Genomic DNA, 15,941 nt, shown 5'->3' with positions numbered 1-15,941 from the left:
GCTTGATAACATTCAATAAAAAAAAAAATCCTAAATGTCTCCCGTTGGAAATTTTTTAGGAAATGATTACTAATCATCAAAGGATTTAATCAAGGCAACTGGACTGTCTTGTTTGTTGAAAAAGTTTCACCTTGAATCCAAATAACTTCTTTAGTTCCAAATCTTAGGCGCGAAGTCCCTGTAATTACAGTTTGCCTCTGTGGGTGTGTTCTCTGGTGGTGGTCAACAAGAGGAGGTTGTCGTCGTCGTCGTTGCCCAGTGTGGTTAGTGAAACGACTGTCCTGCATACCAACCAGTCATTCATTCGTCTCGGGACAAAACAGCTTGTTTCGTTCCCGTTGAAAGAGGCAATCCTCGCAGGGAGGGAAGTCAGGGCATTGTTAGAGGCAGACGATAGGTGATGCCTCAAATACCTCTTTTTTGTTTGTTTGATGGCTGTTTCGACCTCTCTTTCAAACCAGCGTCCTCCCGAGCCACAGTTAGTCGTCAGAAGAACGTCCGTTTTCCTTGAGTTGCTAAAACAAGTTGCCTCGGCAAATATGTATAGTAGAGTTGAATGAAATACAGATGTGCTGCGTCACATGTGGACGGCGAACAACGTTGATCATAGAGCGCTGAGTGTTCATCGGAAAAGCTGAGGCAGCACTTCAGTTTCCTCTTGTGTGTCCAAGTCTACTCATGGTCTTGGAAATGAACGACAGCCGTCATTTCAGCTCGTAACTGTTAGCGTGTGACAGGTCTTCAAAGTTTTGACCAGAGAATACTTTTGATGAGCCTTTTTTCCATCAGAGCAAGTGCCCTGTTCAGAGGTGGCAAATTCAGGTCCAGAAAGTAAAAACGGTTTGACTTTAGCCCCAGGTGCTAGCTAGATAGCTAACTCCTTAGCTAGCTCTCATGGTAGGCCTACTTGTTTACCTTTTAGTGTGCTAGCTAGCTAGCATTAGAGGCTAAAGCCAAACTGTGGCAGGGTTGTTACTTTCTGGACCTGGATTTTCCCACCTCTGGCCCTGTTGATTTGCCTCACCATTGAGTTCCAAGCAAGAGCTTTTTTGATTTTCACACAAAATGGCTGACATCTCTTCAGAATTCCACCTTTTGACTGGTCACAAAATTTGATCTGATGGGCTACGGTTGCTAATGTAGCTAACAGTTCCTTACTACTAATGTCACATATGCATGGAAGAGCTTTTTATTGTTTTAACAGTGAACTGTTTAAAGGTGTGTCCCTTGTTTGCTCATTTTATTGCACCTCCTGTCACCATGACGACATGTATGCATTCTATTTGCTTTTGTTTTCCCTTTTATCTTATCATTATGGCGGACATCCGGACACATTGGTTACACACATCCTGCATCCCACATTGAGGCAAAACTCCAAAACTAATACACAATAGTGCAACACAGTTTTGCTATGTGAATGAAAATAAGCAGTCACATTGAGAATTATAGCAGTGTGTTAAAATGGTTATTTGCTCTAAAAGTGAGTTTAAAAAGAGTAATTTTTGATTTGGGAAAGAATGTGAATGTTTCCGATCCAGTTGTGTGAATGAATTAAAACCTTTTTAAACACGCCTGTCGATTAAAAAGTGACACATCATGAATAAAAGCATGCGATTTGAAATGTGACCTGTCAACATGGATCTTGCTTCAGATTTGTCCTCACGCTTAACTTCACTACTTAAAACACATTCGTGCGCAGGACTTTTAGCTCCAGTGTCCTCGCAGCTGCTTTGTGCGGGACACCAAATTCCTAAAGTAGGATATCGAGCCAATGTGGGAAACCTCAAGAAGTCATTTTGTTGGTGCACAAAGAAGCTGCCACACACGTTTATATGGCGTCATTTGTCTTGGGTCAACAGCTGAGCTTTCACGGCGGGGCGCCATTCAAACATGCGCAACAGTCTTCCGGACCAGAAGCTTCTCGCAGGCCCTTAACGGCCCATTCAGATGTAATGAGAAACATTACTTGCCCAATCAGTCCCTCGTTAGTGTTGTGCTTTTAAACACCTCACTGCATTGTCTCTGTTAATGTGCAAAGACATGTCAGAGGACGCCGTTGGTGTGTGGGAGGAGTCCGGTCCAAACACATGGCCACATACCGTGCCTTCGCTTTGGTCAACCTGCTGACAAAAGGGCTCAGCGGTGCTGAATGAAGCGGAGAGCGACCGGCGTGACCTCTCGGGTCAGCTGAGAATAAAAAGATCCCCCGCCCCCAGCGCCCACCTCCAACACACACACACACACACACACACACGCACGCACAAACGTCCATGGGAATATGGGAAGAGGTGGAATGGGGAGCTGGAAGAAAAGAAAGTGGTTGTGGTTGGAATTCAGGGTCATGCCTTCCTCTCCACATTCCTCCTGGCAAAGTGTGTCAGCGCCGGTACAAGAGTCTCCATTCTGCACTTCACACACACACGAAACCTCCCTTGAGCCATCGCTGAACTCTTGATGACGACCACGTGCAGGACTATATTTAACATCATTTGATAATTGGTAGAGTTGCTATTTGCTTCCATTTTGTTTTTTTACCTCACAAGTTCACCCATCTTATTTTCTCCGTGTCATGTGTGTGTGGAGAGCGACAATAAATCCATTTGCATTTCATGGGCGTAATAAAACAAACCGAAGTTAAATCTGAAATGTCTCATTTTTTTATTTTCGGAACAATATTTTGGCGGGAAAAACAACCAAACTTTACAAACGTAAACTTATAAAATAAGTTGCAACATGATTTGTCAGCTGTCACAAGAAAAATTGCTGCATGCAGTAAAAACACAAATCTTCATGCTTCACCGTGGACTTAAAGCCAGACGCATTGAAAATAAATAAATAACTTAAAGTAAAGTTCTATACACCTTTGGAACACTGGCGGCTTACTCACAGCCTTTTGGTCCTTTTCTTTTCTTTTCTTCAGTTTTCCCAGTCAGTCTTGTCACAATTTGCTCTCCTCCTCCTCCAACGGCCTGTTCAAGCCCGGGATGAATTTGAGGAGGTGCCTCCGGAAGCTTCTGTGTTTCCTCTGCAACGAGCTGAAGCCCGGCGGCTTGTCAACGGCGGCGGGCGGAGACGAGGCCCCGCGCGTGTAGCTGCGAGTGCTGGCGCTGCGCGTCAACTGCGTCTTGGCGGATGCGAAGAGCTCGCTGGCGGGTCGCAGGCGCTGCTTCCTCGCCGCCGGCGGCTGTTTGTGCCTTTTGCTACCGCCGGCGTCCGAGTCGCCCGCGGCGTCCGCGTGATACAGGCACGTCTGGTAGAGGGGGTCGTCTTCGGTGGTGGCGCTGAGGACGCTGGCGCTGCTGCTGGTGCTGCCGGTGCAGTGCAGGGAGCGGCGGGCGGCCGGGCTGGGCGCGCCCAGGCTCCCGTACACGCCTGCCGACTCCAGGGACTCGTACACGGAGGCGTCGCTCATCACGATACCTGCGATACACGACAATTACTACATTTAATTAAGAAAGTAATTAAGAAAACACGTGTGAGGTTGTTTGGAGACTCAATCATCTCCTTGGTTTACAAAATAATATTGTATAATAAATTGTTTTGTTGGCGTTTACAGAAATCTAAATTGTCTTAGATGTTAACAAAAAATACATACATTGGGTTTTGTAGAAAACAACATTTTAGTTTAAAGGCTTTACAATATTATGTTGAATGCGAGCCCACACTAGTTTAAATACAACATTATGATTAATATTGTGTATGTGGAATATGAATTAAGCAGCAAAATCCACCCTTTTTATCCATCTCAGGGGTCGGCCATTTTGCCACGAGCTGTTAACTGAAAATGACATCACAGTTGCTCAGGGCTCAGATTAACGACCAATCAAGCCTCACCTGTATTCTGAGTTTGGTCATGTGACATTCACTGATTACCTGAGCCTTAAACGGATCATATATATATTAATATATATAAATATATTTAATATATATAATATATATATATATATATATATATATATATATATATATATATATATATATTTAATATATATATATATATATATATTTAATATATATATATATATATATATATTTAATATATATATATATATATATATATTTAATATATATATATATATATATATATTTAATATATATATATATATATATATTTAAATATATATATATATATATATTTAAATATATATATATATATATATTTAAATATATATATATATATATATTTAAATATATATATATATATATATTTAAATATATATATATATATATATATATTTAAATATATATATATATATATATATATATTTAAATATATATATATATTTAAATATATATATATATATCTATTTAAATATATATATATATATATATTTAAATATATATATTAATATATATTAATATATATATTAATATATATATATATATATATATATATTAATATATATATATATATATTAATATATATATATATATTAATATATATATATATATATTAATATATATATATATTAATATATATATATATATATTAATATATATATATATATATTAATATATATATATATTAATATATATATATATATATTAATATATATATATATATATTAATATATATATATATATTAATATATATATATATATATATATTAATATATATATATATATGTAATACCATGTTTAGTGGAACTGCATAGACTGTAAAGAACATTTGGTGGTTGACTTCCCGTTTAACTAATTTGCTCCCAAAAAACGTATAATGTTCTATTTTAAATGCTTTAAGTGTCCCAAAGACGTTTATATTTTACACAAACAGCCAGTAGGTGGCAGCAGAGTATAAGAGACCAACCAGGGCCATGTTGAAAAAAAGCTTATTTAATATAAAAAAACAACAACTAAAAACTTACCCAGAGTTCTCTAAACAATAGATGAAACTTAGCTATATTCTAATGCTAATTGTTGCAAAACGGAAACATTTTAGAAATATACTTTTTTTCCTGATGAAAGAAGAGACTAATCTTGTGGTAGGTTCCATGTTTTTATAGCAACAGAACAATATTATGCAGGCCTCGCAAAATCAGTCAAAAACCAGTAAAACAGCCGGGAGCGAAGGGGGTTGCTTTAGTGAAAAAGGCTGCGACTGAATGAGTTAAAAGATTAAATGAGCTGAAGTCAAAACAGGTATGTTTTATTTGATAAGGACTTTGTTATTCATGGAGAAATGCACATCAAAGAGTCTAAATCAGGGGTAGCCAAGTTTGGTCTTTGAGAGCCACTAACCAGCCTGTTTTCCATGTTTCTCTCCACTAACACACCTGATTCATGATCAGGATCGTTATCAAACAGGCTGGATAGTCGCCCTCGAGAACCGAACTTGGCCACCCCTGGTCTAAATAGTCTGTTGCTTAAAAAATGCATATCTTAAATTTAGCGCACATTATGCTTGTCTTTACAAGCACATACAAATCTCCTTTCATCAGGTTTGTTAAAGACTAAATTGAACATATAAGTGAATGGTCTTTGATGTTGACGAAAACAGGCAAGTTGGGACGGGCGAGATGTGAATGAAAGGACGTGACCTACCGTGAACAAGCCTCTGCTCCTGCACCATCAACGAGCGATACTCGTCCCACTTCTCATGGAGCGTTTGCTGCAAAGGGACAAAAGACAAATCACTTGGGGTGGAAACCACAACAGACCTCGATTTGAAAGTTTTAGACGTTACCGATATATGCAGTGCCTTGATATACAGTTGTGTTAATAATGTATTGGTGGGGAAAAAAGAATGCCCATGAAATCCAAAATACTCATGAGTAGAGTTGTGCACGACAGTAACCTCTGATGCCAAGTGCTGCTAGATCAGATTGAATCGCATTTACTGAACTGGGATGCTCAGTTTCAGTGCCTTCTTTTGTAAAAGCCACAGTTGGAAATGACCATCGTAAAAAAGAAAAAAAAAGAAAAAAGAGAGCGCAATGATGATGACATGTCGAATCGGTAAAATTACCGAATGAACAATACTAAGGTCACTCAAAAAAGAAAAGAAAAGGAAGAAAAGAAAAGGAAATGACCATCGTTTAAATGCGTCGAATGCAGGCGGTTGTTGGTTAATCTGTAAAACGTTGGATTAGTACGTGAGAAGGCTGTCGGCTGCCGGGATTAGCGGCACAGCTGTCGGGATCTTTTAGCAGCGCTGCTCCAACATCAGATGCAAGAATGTGAGAGAGCGTGCTGGGGGAAACGCTGACGCGACAGGTGCGAGTGACAGGTGTGGATTGGGGGGGGGGGGGGTACGTTTGTGTGCAGATTGCCGACTAAAGGGCGTAACAACTCACCTTCAGATACTGCAGTCGCGCCTCCAGCTCGGCTTTCCGGATGGAGTCGCTATAAATCGTCTCCAGCCTTGAGGGGAAGAAGGCGACAAGATTTAACAGGCGGAAGAGGATGTGGTTATTTAAAGAAAAGAAAAAAAAGATCCACCACGAGTGAGGGAAAGAGACATTCAACCATGTGAAAGACGCTTTTGATGAGGATACACATATGTACGCGCGTGTTTATTTGACTGCGTGTTGTGTTTGCTCCATAAAGATTGTGTAACTCCTTGATGTTGCTCTATAAAATGTTCACTCTCGCGCGGGTGCTCTGATGTGGTTCACCATACATCCTAGCGCAGAAACGTCGGCTACCGCTAATTGTCCAAATATTTCATTTACAAGTGACATCAACGGGCTGAACCACTTTGAGATGAATCAGAAATATGTGATACTGATGTGTTAGCTTAGAGGTACGTAGACCATTAAATATAATGCAAATATGGTACATCATGCAGATATGGCACTAAATTTATATAAATATGGTACACTTGCGGTACAGAGACCATTAATTAGGATGTTTAACTCATTCACTGCCATTGGCAGCTATAGACGTCAAAAATTTATTTGAACAATTTCTATTAGTTTAACAATTCCCCCCCCATTTTTGTTAAGAGTAAATAGATATAAAATTTGTGATTAATCGTGAGTTAACTAGGGAAGTCATGCGATTAATTACGATGAAAAAATTGAATCGCCTGATGCCCCTAAATTTTAATTTAATTATTATTATTTTTAATATATATATATATATTTTTTAAGATTATTAAAAATTAGGGGCGTCAGGTGATTACAATTTTTATCGTAATTAATCGCATGACTTCACTAGTTAACTCACGATTAATCAGAAAGTTTATATCTGTTTTAATACAATAAAAAAAAATTCTAGGTTTTTATACTCTTAACAAAAGTGGGGAAAAATGTTAAACTAATAGAAATAGTTCAAATTAAATTTGACGTCTATAGCCGACAATGGCAGTAAATGAGTTAATAATGATGCAAGTGTGGTACTAGTTAACTCACGATTAATCACAAATTTTATATCTGCTCTAATACAATAAAAAAAAATAATCTAGGTTTTCATACTCTTGTTAACAAAAGTGGGAAAAAATGTTGGACGAATAGAAATTGTTCAAATGAAATTTGACGTCTATAGCCAACAATGGCAGTGAATGAGTTAATAATAATGCAAGTGTGGTGGTACATTAGAGATTAGTAAGTGACAACAATGTGGAGTAGTGTGGACTTGATGTACATTTTGAACCTATGAAGGGAAATAACCTATCCAGGTCAAACTAAATGTTTTAATTTGATTGTTCAACAATAACCATAGTAAAATATGAAAATGTGTACTTTGTATGTTGAACTTGTTTGTACCTGAGAGTGTTTCCACACGCCTTGATGAGCTGGACAATCTCCTTGTGTCGAAATCCCTCCACGGGGGCCTCGTTCACACTTGCGATGGTCTCCCCTGTGACAGCGCACATGGTCGGTCACATTTGGATTCTACACATGGGTAAGACGTGCATCTCTGAGGGGAAGTGTCACGTTTTTTTCTCTCCCTTTTTTCGGCCCGAAGCAGATTTTCCTGCCCGGGCTTCATTTAGTGCGTTCGCACAATAGAGAGGCAGATGAATTTTTAGGAAGTGAAACTGAAGTGATAGAAAGAGGAAGTAGATGGCGGAGTGATTATAGCTTGGGAACATTCTCGTTTTTTTCCCAGCTCATCTGATGCCCGTGGAAAAAACAGAAGCTGTCACTGATTGGTCGTGACACTAAAAAAAGAAACAATTTCCTAAGAACATTTCATGTGAATGAGTAAATCTATAGGACGGAAGTCAACACAAAACATTTTTTGACAATGTTCTACGCAGCCCCACTACTCTAAATATGTCATCCTGGTTAATATTGTGTTAGTAGAATATGAGTTAAGCAGCAAAATCCAGACGTTTTTATTAATAACACAATGCGACCATTTTAACACTTGCTGTCGAGTGAAAATGACATCACAGTTGCTCAACAACCAATCACAGCTCAGCTTTAGAAAACAGTTGAGCTGTGATTGGTTGTTGCCTGAGCCCAAAGCAACTGTGATGTCATTTTCAGTCCACAGCATGTGGCAAAATGGCCGCCCCAAGATGGATAAGAACGGCTGGATTTTCCTTCATAACTCGTATTCCACAAATGTAATATTAAACAGAATGCCATATTTAGACTAGTGAGGTCACATATAACATAATATTGTCAAGATATGTTTAAAGTTGACTTTGCCTTTAATTAACTCATTCACTGCCATTGACGGCTATACACGTCAAAAGTTCATTTGAACAATTTTTATTAGTTTAACTTTTTTTCTCATTTTTGTTAACGAGTATGAAAACCTAGATTTTTTTTATTGTACATTTAGAACAGATATAAAATTTGTGATTAATCGTGAGTTAACTAGTGAAATCATACGATTAATCACGATTATAAACTTTAATCACCCGATGCCCCTATATTTTAATAATCTTTTATTTAAAAAAATTGTTTTTAAAAATTTTAATGTTTTTTTTAAGATTTTTTTTTTTTTTAAATTAGGGGCATAGGGAGATTACAATTTTTTTTAAATGTAATTAATCGCATGACTTCAATAGTTAACTCACGATTAAGCACAAATTTTATATCTGTTCTAATACAACGACAAAAAAAATCTAGGTTTTTATACTTTTGTTAATAAAAGTGGGAAAAAATGTTAAACTAGAAATAGTTCAAATGAATGTTTTACGTCTATAGCCGTCAATGGCAGTGAATGAGTTAAGATTGGACCACGGAAAACCTTACTTTTGATTTCATAATAATTTCCTACAAGCCCTAAACGTCATAGTTTGACAAAGCTTTTAAAGTCAGAAAAATAGCTTTAGTTTGACTTGCGATCAAGATGTGAACGTTTGAAAAAGTCCATTAGCCTACGACCACGAGAATGTTGACGAGCGTGCAGGAGGCCGCAGTCCAGTCCCACATGCTCCTGCCCTCGAGCGATCCAGTTTTGGCTCTCACACACTCATTTTTGGCGGCCATGCGGTTAGCACGTCCGCATCCCAGTCAGATGTTCTGGGTTCAAATCACATCTCAGGCCTCTTTTTGTTATGTTTGTCTGATCTTGCCATTGGTTTCCTCTCAATATGCAGAACTTGGATTAAATGACGACTAAATGAACTCAAGAAGCAATACATAACGGATGGATGGAATTGAAACTGACCAACTTGAAGTCCTGCGAGCTGGGCCGGGCTGTCGTCGTGCACCTTGCACACAAACGTGCACATTTCCACCGTGTTTTGGTCCTGATGATGCAAGCCGTACGTCTGAAAGACACAGAAGGATGTCCATCAGGCTGAAAACCAGAAGAAAAACACCTTCCTCTTTTCTGACGTGGAGCTCCAGCCACATGATTGATGTCAGGGCACTGGCGATGTCGGCGCCGTGTGACACTGTGCTGACCGCAGGATGACGAGCGGAGGAAGCCACTGTCGACCACACGCCACATGGCTCAAGATACTTAGATGTCATGCTAGCACGCAACATGCTGCTCTCATCTGATTGGTCCAAAAACCCGAAGCGGCATTAGAAACAAGCAGCCACTGAAACTTTCACTATGACGTCCGCCGAGGCAAAACAAACCTAAACATGTCTGACTTGTTTGTTCAAAATATGATTGATAATAAACTGAAAATACTTTTACATCTGCAGCAAAAACCTAGAAAACTAGCCATTTTTCTTTACGTTTTTGTAAAGTTTTTTTTCTAGGACACGGAATAATGAAGCCCGGATGAGTTGAGAGGGGGGGACCCGTACAGCCATGACAGAATCTTCTACAGATGTGACTGCGGTTTATGTGGTTGCAACGCTTGGCAGGGGCGACAACGCATCCGTCCAATTGGTTTACTTTTAACGAGAGAAAATGTCTTTTGGGGGATGGAAGTTTCTTAGTCAGTAGATTTTACCTTCACAAACGAGATTTTGTCTGTCTGTCACAAATGAACTGCAAACTGTTAGGTTGTAAAAAATAAAAAATAAAATTAAAAAGTATGTCATGTAATGTTATCCCATTTGTTAATTAACTGATTCGCTCCCATTGACGGCTATAGAGGTGAAAAATGTATTCAAACTAGTTCTATTGAACATTTTTACCACTTTTGTTGACAAAAGTATAAAAACTTACATTTTTTCATACTCTTGTTAACAAAAGAGCAAAAAAAATGTTAAACTAATATAAATAGTTCAAATGAATTTTTGACGTCTATAGCCGTCAATGGCAGTGAATGAGTTCATTTGAAGCAAAATAATTTTTACGCAAAATTATATGTTGAATTATTAAATGACACCTCTGAAAGAATGAGAATGTACTTTGTGTGGCACCATTTCCCCCTTTCTCCGACCAGGCTGGGATTTTTTTTGCGCTTATGTAAAATCTCAATAGCTAGCACAACATTTGGTTGTCATGACAACTGTTGCCACTTTCTCATGTGCTCCATCACATCTGTCAGCAGAGTCACGGCAGACTTCCTCTTGTCGTGCTACGAACAAAAACCACAAGAAACCAAGTCGGGCCGCCTGATAAACACACGCGCGCCGTGACGCACATCAATGGACATCATGACAGGAACAGGAAACATCAAGCTGGTACGCAACCAATATGGCCGCCCAACTAAGTTAAGAGTTCACTTCCTTCTGGATACAGAAGGCGGGGGTGGGAAGTAGGAAGGGCGGAGAGCATCCAAACCGTAAAAAGAACAATAGGATGTACGTTTGTGTCAAATACAGCGTGCCACTTTGTCGCACATGCGTCTGCGAGGACGCCATTTTGAACAGGGCAAAACAACAACAACAAATTCTCTTACCTGAATCTCAAAACCAAACGTTTGCTCGTCCACCTTCTCCAGCACCACCACCTTCCTGAAGAAATCATAATCCAGTTGTAAAAAAAAAAACTGGGTTTCTTCCCAGTATAACACACAAGTGGACGTTTTTCTGTCAGCCAATCAGTGGACAGCAGTGTACGTACTGTTTTTTTACACCATTGCAAGTGATAACCTCGTCGATGAAAAACTTTCATCAAGACATTTTTTTTCCCCAAGACAAAAATGAAACTAAAACTAAAATAGAAACCACTAAATTGAGAAGATGACGATAACTAAAATTGACTGAGAGTTTTGTCAATGACTAAAACAACACAGTGACAAAAATTTACGGAAGATTAATGTCAAGTAATTATGCACTTTTTAAATTTATATTTAGGTGAGCTTAAGTTTGAAGATGGCATATAATATTGACAGTCGAACATGTTTCTTGAAACAAAGTTGAATAAAGACACTGTTGTGTGTTAAACTACAAATAGGTGTGTTATAATTTTCTGTATAAAAGTTGAAATGTATGCTGAAGGAAAACTAAACTAAAAATTCTCTTTATTTCGTCAACTAAAATTTGATTAAAAATAAAATACAATCAAATGACTAAATTATGACTTAAACTTCAATTGAATCAAAAGACTAACTAAAACAAATTTAAAATTACTTGTCAAAATTAACACAGATGCCAGGAAAGGAAAATAATGACCATGATCATTTTAAATGGACCCACAATTGTTCTCCCTCATATTGTATTGTCAAGTTTACCTAATTGGTTCTGGTGGCGATTGGATTTGGGGCTTCCATTTCTGTGATCCGCCGGCCTGTGAAATAGAAACCAACACGTCAGACACCTGACTCACGAGGATTTCCCCGGGCCTTCCCTTGGCACACCCACTGCGCAAGTGCGCGCGCACACACACGCACACGGCATGAACCGGTCGGACCACTGCACGCGCGCGCTCCACGGGTGTATTTTTAGGTTTGCCAAGTCATCGAAAGTCCAAGCTGAAACTAAAAAAAATGTGCGTCAAACTCACGCTTGTTTACTTCAAGTAGAAGCTAGCGTCATCTTTCTACACACTTTTTCAGACCTTTAAGGATCCAGGAAAGAAAGGTGGAGAGTCGTTTTTTTTTTTTTTTTTACAGTTATGTACATTGAGCCCAAGTCAAGCTGAGGTCAGGACCACGGCCCAGCAAAATAAATAAGGACTCTATCTGTCCACAAGGCTTCACTTCTTTGCTCTGTTCCAACCCAGTCCTGTTCTGATGAAAGGCCGCTTTATGCCAACTCGTAAACTGTTGCTTTCTTTAAGTCTCAACACTTACAGAATTGTCACGCAGACTTCTCAATGAGAGCATTTATTATTCCCAAAAACCCTCATAGGGCAACATGTGTGTATGTGTGTGTGAAGGGGGAGGAGGATGGGGGTGGGGGGGGGGGGGGTGCTACAGCGGGATGGACTGCCCTCACATGCTCACAATGCGGCCTTGTTGCCGTCCAGTCGACTTTCTCAGCTAGCAAATGTCCAACTGGCACACAAAATGACTTTTGGGCTCCAGTGAGGGACGACAGCCAGGAAAATGTTTCACGGTGAGCCAGCGTTATGCAATGCTTAATAAAGGTTATGTCACTCTGGCCATCGGGAGAGACGTCCTTTATAACATGGCTGAAAAAAAGAACCATACACTGAAAGTATTTCAAGTAAAAGGATTTAACATGAACCCATTCACTGCCATTGACGGTTATAGACGTCAAATATTCATTTGAACTATTTCTATTAGTTTAACTTTTTTCCCCACTTTTGTTACCAAGAGTATGGAAACCTATAATTTTTTGTTATTGTACATTTAGAACAGATATAAATAAATATATATAAATTTGTGATTAATCGTGAGGTCATGCAATTAATTAAGATTAAAAACTGTAATCGCTTGACGCTCCTAATTTTTATTAATCTTTTCTTTTCTTTTTATAAATCGCGTCAGGCGATAAAATGTTTTAATTGTAATTAATCGCATGACTTTAACTCATTCACTGCTATTGACGTAAATAATTTATTTGAACTATTTATGTTAGTTTAACATTTTCTCCACTTTTGTTAACAAGAGTATGAAAACCTAGGAAAAAATGTTTTTTTTAAAATAAATTAATAAAATTAATTTATTAATTTAAAAAAAGATTATTAAAAATTAGGGGCAAGAGGTGATTAAATCTTTTTAATTGTAATTAATCACATGACTTCACTAGTTAACTCACGATTAATCACAAATTCTTTATGTTCTAAATGTACAATAAAAAAATTCTAGGTTTTCATACTCTTGTTACTAAAAGTGTCAAAAAATGTTAAAGTGATAGAAATAGGTCAAATGAATATTTGACATCTATAACCGTCAATGGCAGTGAATGAGTTAATAGTTAACTCACAATTAATCATACATTTTATATCTGTTCTAAATGTACAATATTTTTTTTCTAGGTTTTAATACTTTTGTTAACAAAAGTGGAAAAAATGTTAAACTAATAGAAATAGTTCAAATGAATTTTTGACGTCAATAGCCGTCAATGAGAGTGAATGAGTTCATTGTTATCAGTAGTTTATTTTTACACTTGTAGGGCAGTAGAGCATGTTAGATACTACTTAAATCACCCGTACGACTAAGTAAAGGCTTCATGATGGTTCATAATTTGACCCTGAAACTGTTTGAGCGGTACCATGCAGTAAAGGACGTAGAATAGGATGACATCATCATAGCAATATGATTCGACACTTTGGTAAGACGTTTGATCCTCTGGCGTTGGCAATGTCAGAATCACGTGTAAATTTTTTAAAACAAATAGCGTGAAAACAATTTGGACGTGTTTAGAAAGTACACGTCGTGCCATTTTAGTCACAAAGCAAACAAATTAATGGTTGAATGAGATTGTGTTGGCTTTGAAGTTTGCACTAAATATTAGTGGAAAGTAACAAGGTAAAAATTTGGAGCTAAGGTTTTTTTTCTTCCTGAAATTATTTTTGTGATCACTGATTACAGTACATTGCGTGCTTTGTAGTTGAATTCGGTAAACGTTTATTGATTGTGTGCCTGTAACTATAGGCCACTGCGTAAAGGTTTTGATACTCGCACTATATTCAGTCCAAATCATGGCCTTTACTTCATATTCATAATTTTCACCCCATGGTATGTTCCGACTGACCCCAACTGTGGGGTTAATTGTAACATTTCACTCCTTGTATTTGAGATTGCATCATGCATTCCCATTTTCTATTTGTGTTGCACAGGCATTTTCCATGCTATTTATTAGTATACTTGAAACGAGTTTGCATGAAGCTAGTTTGCATGGACTGAGCACAACTACTTTTGCCAACTCTGCAAACTAAAGTCACACATGAATCTTTAGGTGGCTCCGTCCTGACTTGTTAACTCCGTGACGTCATTAGTACTAATACTAAAATAGCCTACTCTATTACGTACAATGAATGTTTACATGTTCGATCAAAAACAACCACCCATGAAACAAACGGCATTCACACAATAATCCATTTTTTCCCCCCTTCCAGAGCATTATACTGTATCTTTTATTAGCTTACTTTTTACTACCGGATAACAACTTCAATTAACGCCTATACATGCAATCTTTTTCAATTTCTGTATAACACTTGCCTCCAGTAGAGCAATTACATTTCAAACACTCAACAGGTGATGATTTTACCTTTCTCAAGTTTCTGGGCAGAGTGCCACCAGAGTATGCCAGCGTCTTGTAGTTGTAAACCTCCGAGGAGTCTTTGATTAGCGGCGCCGTCCGCTTGCAGCTGTCCGACTGCGACGACGGGAAATAGACGTCGTTGTCCGGTGGGGACGCGGACGACGACGCAGCCGCCGCCGCCGCCGACGCCGCACTGTCTGAACCGTTTGAGTCGACCATCTTCAGCCTCCGGAACGTCATCCCTGCCAAACACTTTTCTGCAAGTTTGCCGAAAGCGGTTCCCCGGAGAAAACGCGACAAACTTCGGAGAACTTCAGCGCGCGTGTAGTTGTGTTTGTTCTTCTCAGGTCTGCTCGTGGGAGGGGGCGGGGCTTCATTAGAAAGGATACAAACGTGTTGGTGACGAGCCTCCGAGGCGTGGCGTTGGGGATACCTCGGACTTTATGAGCCAACGAATTTGAACGAAAAAAGTAACTAAAAGACCATCTTTACTTTAAAATCACCAGTGGTGGTGGAACCAGGATGGCATTGGGGGGAGTGCACCGCTGGGCCTGGCTTTGTGGTGACACACTTTTTATCACATGTGCTTTCACACCACTTTAGTGCACTTGGACGGGTGGTGCTTATCTGTAGAGTAATTCCATGTTCGTACAAATTATAATCCATCAACGATGAGTAATTTATGAGCATGGTTGCTGTCTAATCACTGTGTGGTGGGTTATTTGGCCCCTAGTCAGACTAATGACATGTACAACACAGTTTTTTTTAGTAGGCGAACGTTTGCATATAATTTCAACAGTAACAGTTTGTTTTAAAACTTTTATTTAGGTACAATTTTATTATTTACAGTACATTTTAATAGAATCATTATTTAAGTACACCTTTTTTAATTTTCCTATATTTAAGTATGGTGTTAATGTTCAAACGATGCATATGCGTTATGAAAAACGCATCGAGGTTGTAATCATTAGGTAATTTAGCGTTTTGTTTTTTTTAGGGAAAAAAGTAGCAAAAGCC

At 38.3% G+C, this 15,941-nt stretch overlaps 1 protein-coding gene across 1 annotated transcript; it reads right to left on the bottom strand.

The window, feature by feature from the left end:
* Window positions 1–2,634: 2,634 nt before the first annotated feature.
* tamalin (trafficking regulator and scaffold protein tamalin) lies at window positions 2,635–15,325 on the bottom strand. Its single transcript, XM_077549958.1, has 8 exons — window positions 14,931–15,325; window positions 11,984–12,039; window positions 11,210–11,264; window positions 9,571–9,673; window positions 7,707–7,800; window positions 6,294–6,360; window positions 5,542–5,608; window positions 2,635–3,420 (listed from the first exon to the last, which is right to left on the bottom strand). Exons 1-8 carry the CDS (start codon window positions 15,162–15,164, stop codon window positions 2,939–2,941), a joined length of 1,158 nt encoding a protein of 385 aa, XP_077406084.1. The 5' UTR covers window positions 15,165–15,325; the 3' UTR covers window positions 2,635–2,938.
* Window positions 15,326–15,941: the final 616 nt, after the last annotated feature.

The sequence above is a fragment of the Vanacampus margaritifer genome, chromosome 1 (genome assembly GCF_051991255.1).
Source record: "Vanacampus margaritifer isolate UIUO_Vmar chromosome 1, RoL_Vmar_1.0, whole genome shotgun sequence".
In the NCBI taxonomy this organism is placed as follows: domain Eukaryota; kingdom Metazoa; phylum Chordata; class Actinopteri; order Syngnathiformes; family Syngnathidae; genus Vanacampus; species Vanacampus margaritifer.
Note: the sequence above shows the minus strand (reverse complement) of the source record. Positions and strands in the feature narration are given on the sequence as shown.

What these genes read in the sequence shown, in the direction of transcription:
- tamalin (XM_077549958.1), bottom strand. Translation starts at nt 15,164, where the DNA reads ATGACGTTCCGGAGGCTGAAGATGGTCGACTCAAACGGTTCAGACAGT. An exon ending in TCGCCACCAGAACCAATTAG is followed by an intron (nt 11,265 to 11,983) that starts GTAAACTTGACA and finishes TGATTTCTTCAG; the next exon opens with GAAGGTGGTGGTGCTGGAGA. An exon ending in CGCGACTGCAGTATCTGAAG is followed by an intron (nt 5,609 to 6,293) that starts GTGAGTTGTTAC and finishes GTCCCTTTGCAG; the next exon opens with CAAACGCTCCATGAGAAGTG.